The sequence below is a fragment of the Vipera ursinii genome, assembly GCF_947247035.1.
Source record: "Vipera ursinii genome assembly, chromosome: 1".
NCBI classification, from domain to species: domain Eukaryota; kingdom Metazoa; phylum Chordata; class Lepidosauria; order Squamata; family Viperidae; genus Vipera; species Vipera ursinii.
The window spans coordinates 296,475,963-296,490,613 of NC_139512.1; the positions used below are offsets into that span (position 1 = coordinate 296,475,963).

At 40.2% G+C, this 14,651-nt stretch overlaps 1 protein-coding gene across 1 annotated transcript in view; it reads right to left on the minus strand.

Annotated features, from left to right (window-relative positions):
- Positions 1–418: 418 nt before the first annotated feature.
- The window catches only part of MDGA1 (MAM domain containing glycosylphosphatidylinositol anchor 1), a gene marked incomplete at its 5' end in the record, with an annotated part of 211,639 nt that continues 197,406 nt past the window's right edge, over positions 419–14,651 (minus strand). The window contains 3 exons of the mRNA XM_083376427.1: positions 419–893; positions 4,271–4,379; positions 12,003–12,127. Of these exons, the coding sequence (XP_083232553.1) occupies positions 802–893; positions 4,271–4,379; positions 12,003–12,127 (326 nt within the window). The 3' untranslated portion in view covers positions 419–801. The remainder of the gene's footprint in view (positions 894–4,270; positions 4,380–12,002; positions 12,128–14,651) is intronic.

Genomic DNA, 14,651 nt, shown 5'->3' on the forward strand with positions numbered 1-14,651 from the left:
AACCTGCAGCTTATGTTTGCCCTAGATTTCTCCATTCAACTCCATAATCCACAAGAGGTCTGACTCTTTGCTTTGCTGAGCTGAAGTTGGGGATGGATGGGTCAAGGCAAATTATAGATGGGCGAGTAAATACATGAGAGTCTTAAAAACGCATATGAACACTCAGAGGTACATGCAAATGAAGACAATGTTCTGTGGTCACCAGAGATGAGTGGGAGAAGTATGAGGTGGCGCTGCAGTAGACAGGTTGTAGGCAAAACCGGTACGGGAGAAGTCTTAATACAGAGGTACCAAAGGATGGCACTGTGTATGCTAGAATATCTTCTAAACTGTGGTTCTGCAGCCAAGAAGGTAACAGTTCTGGTAGAAATTTGTGCTTTAATGTATTTTGTTTTTGTTTTAAACAAAAGTTCCTACTTCCCTGAGGAAGTCTTGTCCACTGTTCTTAAAGGAACACGCCTTCCCCCATTCCAATGATCCTTTTAAACATCATTTTCATCCTCAGCATTGCCTTTCATTCTTTGCTTCCATTTCTTCTTTCCATTGCTTCCTCCCTCTTTCTTTCATTTGTTTGATTTTATTTCTTCTTTAGTTATATATATTTTGTTTTTAGACAGTATGACTTCCTCCAGGAATCCCTTAGGTTCTTAGTTGGATCCCTTTTGCGTAGTCATGCATGTTAGTCTTTGGTAACATATGGACACTTTGGTGTGCCAGTGAGGAGGGGGAGATAGAGGAGCAGAGGGTGACCAAGTAGGAAAGGAAGAGGAATGTCTCAGACAATGGGAGCATTCACTGCTATCATCTGAGCAGCACGTAAAGAAAGAAAATTAGAGGCCCGCAAAGAGAAGATGTGTATCGGGTGACAGCAGAATTTCCTGGAAGGGCAACTGCTGTAGGGAAAAAAAGAGAAAAGTTACCTCATGAAAACTATCAACGGTTTGCAAAGCAAATTACTGTAGAAAGCACTAACAATCTAAAATATAGATTACTGTGGAACGAAAGGATAATCTCAAGAATTCCAAGAATATACCCACCAAAAGAAAAAAATTGGATGTACAGCTATTCCTCAACATACAACTACAACTGAGCCTAAAATTTCTGCTGTTAAGTGAGACATTTGTTAAATGGGTTTTGCCCCATGTTAGCACAGTTGAGTTGTTAAGTGAATCACCACAGTTGATAAGTTTGTGGGACAGTTGTTAACTGAGTCTGGCTTCCCCATTGACTTTGCTTGTCAGAGGATCGCAAAAAATGATCCCATGATCTTGGGACACAGCAACGAGTCAGTCGCCAAGCATCTAAATTTTGATCACATGATTATGGGGATGTTACAAAGGTTGCAAGTGTGAAAAATGGTCCTAAATCACTTTTTTGAGTGCCGTTGTAACTTTGAACAGTCACTATAGGAACTGTTGTAAGTCGAGGACTACCTGTACTGAAAATTAAAATCACATGAAAACAAAAGGACAATTAGAATCCTAAATGCCTAGTTTTACTGTGCAAGCTGAAACTAATGTGTTCAGAAACTAATGTGTTTTAGAGACTATTGTACTACATGATCTTAACCAATTTCTTGCCATATTAAGCATGCACAATAAAACAGATATTTTTAGATTTTGTCTCTCTTTCAGATTTTGTATAAAGACAAACCCATACCTCAAAGAGTAGAAGAGATATAAAAGATAATGTCCAAGGACAATGGCCAATGAACTAAAGAAGGAAGCTTCTCCATAACAGGCTAGATAATTGTATTCTTCTTTGGTCATACTACATCCACACTTTAAGAAGGATTCAGAAACAGTGAGATGGGATCAAAGATGACCAAAGGACTAGAAACGAAGCCGTATAAAGAAAGATGGATGGCATGTTTGCCTTGAGAAAAGATATTTGAGAGGGGATGTGGCTGTACTCTTCAAATGCCTGAAAAGATGGCCTGTAGAGAAGCATCAGGATCTTTTCCTCTCTCATTCCAGAGCGCAGTATGCAAAATAAACGATGAGACCTGACAGGAAGTCAGATTGCAGTAAATCATTAGAAAAAGAGTTCTTAACATTTAGTTCAGTCTGATAGTGGAAGCAATTATCCAAAAAGGGAGATAGCTGCCCCTTTTCGGATGAGTTCAAACAGAAATTAGACAGCCACTTTTTTGGGATGGTTTAATTTGAAACTCCTGCACTGAGCAGAGATTGGATATGATGGCCTCACCCAAATTAATGACTCTATGATTTGTTCAATCACTCATCACTTTCCCATCATTTGGAATCGGATCCTATTTTTTGTTTGTTAGCTTGTTTGTTTTATTAAACTAGAAATGCCAAGGATTAATTCTGGACATACTACACACATTGATGGCTCATAGTTACCTTTTCTCATTTAAGCAGAACTTCACAAAAGAATCTAATCAAGTTCTGCTTAAAATAATCCTAAAAATATTGACTAAGGATAATTCTCAAACAGTGAGAAGAATACAGTGGTCTCCTCTCTAACGCTGATTCTGTTGCCCTTGGCATAGGATGGGTGGGAAACTTTGAGACAAATATGCCCAGGGAAAAATATATACTTATAATTTTGGAAGACATCTCTCTCAGACTACATAATAAAAAGCAATAGATCCATCATCCATCCACCATCACATTTTTTATGCTTATTATTACTGAATAATATTATCTTGTTTTGTGTGCTATTGTTATTGCTACAATCACCTTTTTCCTAGATCTGTAGATTCTAAAATTCCAACCTGTTTGGTAACAAATTTATCAAAGGAGCTGAGGAATAATGTACATTTCATTATTTTGATTGTGTGGATCACAACAAACTGTGGCAAGTTCTTAAAGAGATGGGAGTACCAGACCATCTTATTTGTCTCTTGAGAAACCTATATGCAGGTCAAGAAGCAACAGTGAGAACTGGACACGGAACCACTGATTGGTTCAAAATTGGGAAAGGAGTCCGGCAAGGCTGTATACTGTCACCCTGCCTCTTTAACTTATATGCAGAGACTGAGAAAGGCATCATGAGAAAGGCAGGGCTAGATGAATCAAAAGTTGGAATTAAGATTGCCGGGAGAAATATCAACAACCTAAGATATGCAGATGATATCACTCTAATGGCAGAAAATGAAGACAAACTAAAGAGCCTCTTGTTACGAGTGAAGGAGGAGAGTGCAAAAGTTTGGTTGAAACTAAACATTAAGAAAACCAAGATCATGGCATCCGGCCCTCTCAATTCCTGGCAAATAGATGGGGAAGAAATGGAGGTAGTGACAGATTTTATTTTCCTGGGCTCCAAGATCACCACAGATGGGGACTGCAGCCAAAAAATTAAAAGACGCTTGCTTCTGGGGAGGAAAGCCATGGCAAATCTAGACAGCACACTAAAAAGCAGAGACATCACCCTGCCAACAAAAGTGCGTATAGTCAAGGCTGTGGTCTTTCCAATTGCAATGTATTCCTGTGAAAGTTGGACCATAAGAAAGGCTGAGTGCCAAAGAATTGAGGCCTTTGAACTATGGTACTGGAGAACACTCCTGCGAGTCCCTTGGACTGAAAGGCGATCAAACCAGTCAGTCCTAGAGGAGATCAACCATGACTGCTCTTCAGAAGGCCAGATCCTGAAGTTGAAACTCAAATATTTTGGCCACCTAATGAGAAAGAAGGACTCACTGGAGAAGAGCCTAATGCTGGGAAAGGTTGAGGGCAAGAGAAGAAGGGGACGACAGAGAATGAGATGGCTGGATGGAGTCACTGAAGCAGTAAGTGTGAGCCTAAATGGACTCCAGAAGATGGTAGAGGACAGGAAGGCCTGGAGGAACGTTGTCCACGGGGGTCGCGATGGGTCAGACATGACTTGGCAACTAACAACAATATTATTTTCTGTGGCTAGATGGTTAAAAACCATGTCAGGCATTGACATTAACCTGAGACATTACAATAAATTAAATGAGCTTGATACATCACAGCCAATAATAATTATTTTTTTCTCTTTCTATGGATATTTTATTTTATTTATTTTATTTTATTAAATTTATATACCGCCCTATTCCCGGAGGACTCAGGGTGGTGAACATATGAACAAATATATGCTAATTATGAATAAGTATATTCTTATTATGGATACAATTATTATTATTATTATTATTATTATTATTATTATTATTATTATTATTATTATTATACATAAACATTGGTTAATATACACAGCTTTCCCATTTTTTCCCTTGGATTTGGGATGCAGTGATGCATACAATTCACCAAGGATAATTACTTACCTTTATTTGGGACAATTGGCTTTCTTGGACAATCACCTTTTTTTAGAGTAACATCATCAATGGCAATATCTCCCTCAGAACCTGTCCCACGGACACCTTCAAAGATGATCTGAGGAAAGAAAACATCAGACTTAGAAAGGGTTTTAAATGTCTAAAAATTTCAACTCAGCAAAAAGAATGTTAGGTTGCCTTCCTGTGATACTCAAGCCATCAGTCCCAAAGACGAGTAGCTCCCACCCAACACATTGTCTACTTGCCCCCATGTTTCCTGGAAGTTTCAATCTTGAAATGTCTCCAAATGGGGCATGATGGGGTGTGATAACTGTCTCTCATACTCCCAGATGAGATAGAAATTTAGACCAGCTTAAAACAAGAGAGAGAGAGGGAGGAAGGGAGAGAGAGAGAGAGAGAGAGAGAGAGAGAGAGAGAGAGAGAGAGAGAGAGAGAGAGAGAGAGAGAGAGAGAGAGAGAGAGAGAGAGAGAGAGAATGTGAATTTCTGCCCGCAATGATCTCTTTTATATTACAATTGCTCTGCAATACTCTGTTTGTTGTTATTGTTAAACAAAATACAAAACTGACTTGGGTACAATTAATAAATCTTAGTGAAATCTTAATGAGAAAAGAAAATTTAATTCTTCTTTGCTACCCTTCACATATCTACATTTTTTGGAGAATTCTTTTTGACAATTGTACCCTTTGGGACTGTGTATAAGGTCTTGTTTTTTTGTTTTTGTTTTTTTTTGTTTAAATGCTTTAGTTTATCAGTGAATTGTCTGCAAGGTGTTGCTGCGTTGATAAGGTAGAAGGCTGGAGGCTTTAAACAACCTCCTAGAAACTCTTTCAAACTTCACATCCTGGCCCTGGCTCTGCATTGGAGCAGAAGGTTAATAGTTCTCTGTGTCACTGACTAATCCCAGGACAATTTCCCCTGATATCCACCCCATGAACTATCTCACAATGTTCTGCCAATTAAAAGGTGTAAAAACAAAAAGCAAAAGAATTTCAATATTGCAAACTCCTGGTTGTGTAACATGGAGGCATATGATTGAGGTCTTTCCCCCCTCCTTGGGAGATAGACAAATAAATAAAACTTTATTTAAAAAGTAATAGTAAAATGCAAACTCCCTTTTAACTTGATATATTAAAACATAGTCAACATTGATAAAGGTAAATGATAGAGCTATTCCGATACCATTGCCAACTAAACAAGAACATTTCCAAAGAAATTGGAAGATGGCACTAGTCTGCTACAAACAGCAGATTCTCCCTGTCCGATGGGAGATGCTGCAATTGAGTCTTACAAACTGCACAAACATTATACAGAAAATGAATATCTTCACGTCCTACCTGAAGAATGATAAAAAAGATAAAAAGATAAGATAAAAAAAATGAAATCACACAGAACTCACTACCTTGCGCAGAGAAAGACAAGGTAATTAGCACAACACAAAGAACTAGAAATTAAATGCCATACAATTCCTGGCCTGTTTCTAGACAGCTGTTGAAGCAGATGTTTCCTTTTCCTCAAATTATCTGGATTTAAACAAAGACTGTGTGGAGTGATCTTAAATTCTACATCTTTCCAGAGTTGGTCCAACAACTTCTGTCTTTTTTAAAAAAAGACCAATCCCTTCTTTCTATCTACAGGAGTGTCTATGACAGACAGCATCTCCCCTACATGGAAGTGGATTCTGTATGCCTGAGGCTGTGGGAAGGTAAACTGGGTGTCAGAGTAGATGGCTTATTCAGGCTACAGTCACAGCAAAGGCATGGTAATACCCAACCTTTCATTCTGCAGGGCTAGGATGCCTCGTTCACACATTCTGGCTTCATTTCTGTAACATACAGTAGATCATATTTATTTATTATTTATTTATTTATTTATTTATTTATTTATTTATTTATTTATTTATTTATTCATTTATTCATTTATTTATTTATTTATTTATATTTATATACCGCCCTTTCCCAAAGGACTCAGGGTGGTTTACAGGGCATTTAAAAAACAGTCAATACAAACGTTAAAACAAATTAAAAGAGATTAAATACAACCCTGAGAAAATTAAAACCCAGTTAAAATTAAAATTAAAAATATTCTCAGCCTGGGCCAGAGAGCTCGAAGAGCCAGGTCTTCAGGTCCCGGCGGAATGAACGGAGGTTGGGGGCAGTCCTAAGCTCTGCAGGCAGCTGGTTCCACAGGGCAGGCGCACCCACTGAGAAGGCCCTACCCCTGGGTGTTACCCGCCGGCAGTCTTTAACCGGCGGCACCCTGAGGAGACCCTCCCTGTGGGAGCGCACTGGACGAAGGGAACTTGATGCTGGCAGCAGGTGTTCCCTCAAATATCCCGGACCCTCGCCATTTAGGGCTTATATACCTACAGCTCGTATACCTACAGCTTGACACAGAACCTCTGTTATGCCATGAACTCCAGCTCTGTGTGTCTTTCGTGGCCAATGTGAAGGAGTTTTAAGGTTTGGAGGATAGGATGAAGCCACGGGGCAGCGGTGACTTCTCTTATTAGAACAGGTCACTGCTCTTTTGCCTTTTGTCCCTGCCTTGATATGAGGTAGGCCACCCCAAGAGCGGATTAAGGGACAAAATAAACTGCATTATCAGCTTGGGTGCCAAAATCTCCATAACTCTGCTGCTATGAAGGCCAGAGCTATCCTTCTCCCCCTGTACTCCTGACTTTGGAATCACAGGGGGCTCCTTCATTCTCCGAGCTTGACAGTTACAGCTTCATTAGCCCGTGCCACCCGTGCTGTTCCCATGGATACAACACTTTACAGGCAGCAAGGGCAGAGGCCCATTCACCTCCCATTCCCTCAGGAGTAGAGCCAACCTCTGCATTCATGTCCCATTATGCAAGCGAAGACTACAAGCCTGCCATTACCTGTCTTCCGATGATATAAATCCTCCTCACACTGCTCGCATACTCAGTGGATATTCAGCGTTGCTGCCTTCCTATTTGCTGAATACTGTGATAGGAGATTTACAGAATAAAGACCAGATGGAGATCTGTGTAGACAGGCTGTGAAATTTCATTTGCCCCCAACCAACCTCTCTTTTATTTTACCTAAGGCAAGTGTGGCAGGGGTGGGCATTTGCAAATGTTAATCGGTAATTCCATTCTACCTCCTTGCTCATTCTGAAAATCTGGATTTCTAAAAATCTACACAACCTTGGTGTTTACAACTATTTCAGTACGTATCTTTTGAACATGTTAGAAAACAAGTGTCATGCATTCACTTTATCCTCAAATGCATAGTTTAAATACTTTTTGATTTTTTTTCTGAGCCACAAAACTCCCGTGTAATATTAAGGGAAGTGAAAAATCCATCTGACTGCTAAGTTCAGACCTGCACTTTTCTCTAGCAGAGGCAGATCAATTCAGGTTGAAAAGAGATTGCTCCAGCATTTCTAGTGGCAATGATATCACATGTGTATATATTTATGTGCAGAAAGCAAAGGGCAGATTTTTCACGCTCAGCTGCTCTGTTTTCCATAGAAAAAGGACTTTATCTGTGTATGCATACTATAAATGCGTATTTGTTTCCTATTTTCTGTCCTGTTCTATTTTTCTGTAAGGCAGCATTTCTGTTGTAAGAATATTCCATTCCCTGAGATCAATATATTGTTCTTGGGAAAATGTAATATTTTCCCCCTAGCTAACACACTGTTTGATATTACGTTGGCTACATGGAACCTGGCTGGCAACATACTGGCCACATATTGTATGTGATATGATACAATACTATTTTCTCTCTGTTTTACTCTTTTATGAATTGTCCAGTTCATTGTCTGGAATTTCTCTGAGGCAGTATGTTATCTCTCTATATTAATTCTGCAAAGGAATACTCATGTATGAAAAAAAAATCCCTACATAGCTTTCAGTTATTACCAGCTATTTTTACAGTGCAATCCTACGTGTAGCTATTTAGAGGAAAGTCTTACTGAATTAAATGGTACTTAAGGCCAGGTAAGCGTGTATATGGCCTTAACCATAATTCTCCCCAGCAAAATGGCTTCTCCTTGTATATATTGGTTATATAGAGCCTGGTGTTACTTTTTAGTCACTAAGTACTTGGAAATGTTCCAGTTCTTCTTCAGTTCTCATAGTCTGATGAAGAAGAAATGAACTGGATAGAAGGGAGGAAATGTTGATAATATAAGCCTCACGACACACCCTCTAATGCAGGGGTGTCAAACTCAATTTCATTGAGGGCCGCATCAGCATTGTGGTTGCCCTCAGGGGGCTGGGTGGGTATGGCCAGGGTGGGCGTGGCCTAATGGGTGGGCGTGGCCAGCTCTACATCATTTGCATCAAGGGTGCCTATGGGGGCCCGGGCACGAGTGGGACAGATCTGAGGGTCTCTGGCAGAAGGAGGGTCTCTGGGCCAGGGCCAAGGCAGTGGGGGCCGTTCCCTTACTGTTTCCAGCATGGCTTCGCGGGCCACATGAAACCACTTCACGGGCCGGATCTGGCCCCCGGGCCTTGTGTTTGACATGTCTGCTCTAATGGAAATGAATATCTCTCTCTCTCTCTCTCTCTCACACACACACACACACACGCACACACACAGACACACACAGAGTAGTATTGCTTTTTATGCTCCTTTGCGGTCCAACCTATTCAGAGACACTTCTGCAAAAGAGATGACCATCCCCAGGCTGTGAGTCAACAAGCTGGAATAAGCTCATACTAACTGAATGGTAACAAATTAGTTGCCCATCCCAGTTTCACTAAGCACACAGCAATAGTTGAGCTACAAGCAATAAGCAACAGGCTTACAAGTAACCAGATCATTGTTTTATGGCACCCCAAAGTATAGTACACACTTTAGAGCTAAGTAAAAAAATGCCAACCCAAATGCTCACAGCCTCACCCAGTACAAGCAGCATAAGGAATCATTCACCAAAGACAATAAGATGCCAGGAATAAAATTTGCAATAAAACTCTCAGGGAATAAACACCTGTGGATTTTAACACACACACACACACACACACACACACACACAGAGAGAGAGAGAGAGAGAGAGAGAGAGAGAGAGAGAGAGAGAGAGAGAGAAAGAGAGAGAATAATAAATGGATATGTATGACCCTCTTCATTCCCCAATACAGTTCTATTTATTTTGCAGATGCATATCAGTTTTATACTTGTCCAATATTTACAGACCTGAAAAAGATCCCTGAGAACTGGTTTGCTAAGATTTGGGGGGTTTTTTTGGAAAGCAGCACTGTTGATATAACAAAAGATGGTAGAATTTCCTTTATAATCTGGGATTTTAGAGTCTGGATTTCAAGGTACCAATATTAAATCAAACAGTTCACACAAAATCTGAACATAAACAGAGTTCATTTACCCAATAATGCTAAGTAAATATGTTTTTGTGTAACTTTCTATCAACAAAAATTCTATCTCTATGCCAATTTGCAACCATAACCCTGCTTTTAAAAGACCATAACTGAGTTTTCATCTCTATAATGAAAGAACAATCATAAACATGTCTAGTTCTTAATAGTAAACATAAACTTTTATGCAATTTATACATGCCTCATATGCTTCCAAAATAAAATAGACATTTGAAATCCCTAGGGATGGAATAGCACTTATAAATCATCTTTGTAGAATCACAGTGTGCAACTGTCTCACTGCTCACAAACAGCACAGAAAATTAATGCATAGTGGTTAAATTTTGCATAGATTCAGCACACCATCACGGAATCTTTCATGAAACTATACAAGATTTCCACAATAACCTTTAATACACACCTACCTACAAGAGGTAAGATTTATGTAGCTATACAGCTTTACTTCCTACCCAATTCTCACCCACCCCCATGTACAGGTTTCCCCCCCCCCTCTCAGATCAACAGAGAGTTGATTTATTGATTGTGACAGGAATTGACTAACTGGCTTGTCACCCAAGCATGATGTTGTAGGCTGAGAGTGAGTGCTGGTTCCAAAGTCACCCAGCCAACTTTCACATCCAAAGTGAGACTAGAACTCAGAGTCTCCTGGTTTCTAGCTGGACCACTAGACCAATCTAGCTCTCAAAGTTTTACTCCAAAATAGTTATGGGTCAAGATGCTATTGAACATGCAAAAGCAAGGATGGAGCCCATAGGACTAAGGACATCACATTTTTCAAGACTGTTTATACAGTAGCATTGACAGAAACACAGTATGGATCTGAACATTTCTATTTAACAGATAACACTGTGTACATTGGAAGAGACTTGCTACTGTTGTGATTCCGTGCCAGCCTGTGATCCCGGCAGCTGAGTCTGGGGAATCAGAGGAGGAGGAGGAGGAGGGGCCTGGGGAGCCATCAGAGTTGGAGGAAGGCTCTGATGAGTTACAAGATTTACAAAGTGAGGAAGAACCTGGCCCATCCACTCGTGGTCAAGCTGAAAGCCACCTGTGCTGGGAGGATGAGTCAGACTTGAAGGAAGCACAGCTGGAAGACCTCTGAGATGCAGGTAAACGTAGACAGGTCACACAAGTAAATCAGAGAGAGTCAATGGGTTGACTCCAGGGGAGAAGGAGAAAGCAGTGAAAAAACACGCCTTGGGGGCTGTGTAACAAAAAGGGAATGTGTGGGCAGGTCTGGTTGCTGGAGGCAACTGTTTGCAAAGAACTTCTGTGTCAAGAGATGATGGTCTGTTTATTTTACCAGTGATTTATTTCCTGTTGGCTCGTGCTCTGTTTTGTTTGTGGACAAGGTCTGTAACTTCAGTAAAAAGGGGTTTATTTATCCAGTCTACTGCTAAATTAGGGTTGCCTTGTGAAGTAGCAAGGAGGTACGTAGGCTGGGACAGAACAGTTACCCTGGATGATTCCACAGCTGACAGGTGACATTGCAATGAATCAGAAGTAATAGTTCTGAGTTTCCTTCACATTTCTCATTTCTGAAAATGTCTAGTAATATGGTTATAAAACATGGCATCATTGTGCTGCAAGTTTCCTCATGTAACCAGCTGCTGTTTATTGGAGCAGAGATACTTGCAGCTGAGTTGTGGTCATCTTAACAATAAGCACTGCACCATCCTTGCATGCATTCCCACCAGCTGATCCTCAAGTCAAGAACATTCTATATAGAAATATTCTGGTACCAGGATCACCTGTATGTTTTTCATTACCGTAAGAGGTCACGGTAGGAAGCTGCCTTATCCTTATGAAATCTAGCTCTGCACAGCCAATGGCTCACTAGAGTTCCAGATATGAACTCTATTCCAGCTGTATCTAGTTAAGGATTGCACTCATGACTTCTGCATGCATAGTAGTACCACTTAGATACAGCCTTTCCCATATCTTTTTTCTCATATGATAGCAGAAATACTGTAGTACTCTCCTATTGAGCAGGTGGGAGATTATAATGTGAACTTTCTGACTGGGCCATGATTTGCACCAGAAACTCCTAGCCACATAGCCCATGCTACCAGTTTCCCATATTAGAACTCATGCAACAATGACGAAGTCCAAAGTAGCTGTTCAAGCCACATATTAATACTGATGTATTAAGTCCTGTTATGAAGCATAGAGTTTGGGGGGGAGGGGGGAGAAAGAGAGGCCTGCCTCCTAAGCTTCTTTATTATAGGAGGCCAGAAAGAGGTATTCTGTTTTGTTGAAGTTGTGTTGTTGCACATTTCGCCATTCAACATCTTTGCCTTAAGGTTTGGTATAATAAATCAAAGACATAATAGCAGGTATTATAGGATCTGCTTACCTGGAAAGGTCCTGCAGGATTGATGGGTACATGTACTTGCTGCCACATATTTCCTTTGTCGCCTTTGAGTGACAAGGCTTGAGTGGGTTGCTTATTCTTCACATGAACCAGGAGATTTAAGGATCCTGTAAGGGAATGGCATGAAACACTGGAGTCATACTGCTTCTTTGCAGCAATCCTTTTGTCACAGGGATCAATTGACATTTGCATCTATATTAGATCTTGCACATTGGTTCTTTCACTGAATGCACAAGATGTGAGTATGGGCTATTAACAATCTATATATCTTTCATTATTGCAATCTTGGAGCAAAGATATAATTTAAATGTCTTATGCATTATTTCCCTGAAGAATTCTAGTTAATTCCCGGTTAATCTTATTCCAACTATGATGCTCTTTAGACATTCAGTAAGTAATATCCCAGTTAATCTATGCCTCCATTCTCTCCTCCTCATTTTTCTTATGCTGATAAGGAAGATCTAAAGAAATGAACATGTTGCAGTCCTTTATTACTGTCAGGATCCCTGATCTGGTACAGTTCTAGTGTCTTAGACTACAATATCTACATCCAGACAACCTTGCTTATAATTATTTTTGGGGATTTTTGCCACTATAGGGAGGTTGAGGGAAACAAATTGTGACATAGATTGAAGAAAAGCAGCATTGAAGATTGACACTGAACTATTTGTAAACCAAACTTCAAACTAAACTCAGCTGCAGCCATGTAACAACAACAACAACAACAACTGCCACAAAGAAGAGGGAGTCAAGCTATTCTCCAAAGCACCTGAAAGCAGGACAAGAAGCAATGGATGGAAACTAGTCAAGGAGAGAAGCAACCTAGAACTAAGGAGAAACTTCCTGACAGTTAGAACAATTAACCAGTGGAACAACCTGCCTCCAGAAGGGGGGAATGCTCCAACACTGGAAGTTTTTAAGAGGAGACTGGACAGCCATTTGCCTGAAATGGTATAGGGTTTCCTGCCTGAGCAAGGGGTTGGACTAGATGACCTCCATGGTCCCTTCCAACCTCTTCTTCTTCTACTTCTTCTTCTTCTTCTTCTTCTTCTTCTTCTTCTTCTTCTTATTATTATTATTATTATTATTATTATTATTATTATTACTACTACTACTACTACTACTACTACTACTACTACTACTACTACAAAGTTGGAAGGGCCCTTGGAGGTCATCTTGTCCAACCCCCTGCTCAGGCAGGAAACCCTATACCATTTCAGACCAATGGCTGTCCAGTCTCTTTTTAAAAACTTCCAGTGTTGGAGCATTGACAGCTTTTGGAGGCAGGTTGTTCCACTGATTAATTGTTCTAACTGTCAAAAAATTTTTCCTTAGTTCTAGGTTGCTTCTCTCCTTGACTAGTTTCCATCCATTGCTTCTTGTCCTGCTTTCAGGTGCTTTGGAGAATAGCTTGCCTCCCTCTTCCTTGTGGCAGCCCCTGAGATATTGGAACACTGCTATCATGTCACCCCTCACCCTTCTCTTCATTAGACTAGACATTCCCAATTCCAGCAACCATTCCTTATATGTTTTAGCCTCCAGTCCCCTAATCATCTTTGTTGCTCTTCTCTGTACTCTTTCTAGTGTCTCAACATTTTTTTTGACAATGTAGTGACCAAAACTGGAAGTAGTATTCCAAGTGGGGTCTTACCAAGGTGTTGTAAAGTGGTATTAACACTTCACGTGACCTTGATTCTATCCCTCTGTTAATGCAGCCTAGCACTGTGTTGGCTTTTTTGGCAGCTGCAGCACACTGCTGGCTCATATTTAAGTGATTGTCCACTAGTACTCCAAGATACCTCTCAAAGTTGCTACTATTGAGCAAGGTACCACCTATACTATACCTGTCACTTACTAAACACAAGTAGGGTAAGTAGAAATCTCTTCACCGAACAGAGGGTTAGATTCAATGGTCTACATTACCACTTCCAACTCAATGAATATGAATTCAAGTTCAGTTAACACTCCCTGTAGAAATTCTCTCCCAGAATCATCTTGCAGCATACACCTCTATAATAGGCATCTAAGGAGCACTAAAGCTAATAAAATATGTGTTTAATAGGCTTCTGGTCTGGCAGACCTTATCAAAGAGCTAGCTCCAATGAGCAAGCTCTTGTCTGCACATATTGTTTTCTGAAATGAATGTTTATTTAATTGATTTCCAAATGATCACCATGGGAAATGTGCTAAGATGGGCCAAAGCTATACAAATTTTGCATAGAAGGCAATTTCCAATTGTAAGGTTGTGAATATACTGCCTGAGAGATTCACAGCCTGGCTATATATCTATATATATCTCAGGCAATATATTCACAACCTTACAATTGGAAATTGTCTACCTGAAATCAGGAGGAACTAGTCTAATGGGAAGACAACTAGAATGGCACTCGCAACAGAACTTCTTAGAAAATGGCTGTGCAGTTGCTGTTTGCTAATGGTAAGTGCTACGTATATAGTAGCAAAATGGCTGTGGTTGGACAAATCCAGTTTGAAACTTCAAACTCCACTTAGGCCATGAGATTATTAGATGTTGTAGCTGAGCCCATCTCACAGAGTTACTTATGAAGGTAAAGTAGAGGAAGACATGCCACCTAGAGCAGCACTTTTAATTACAAGACAAAGCTTCCCCTA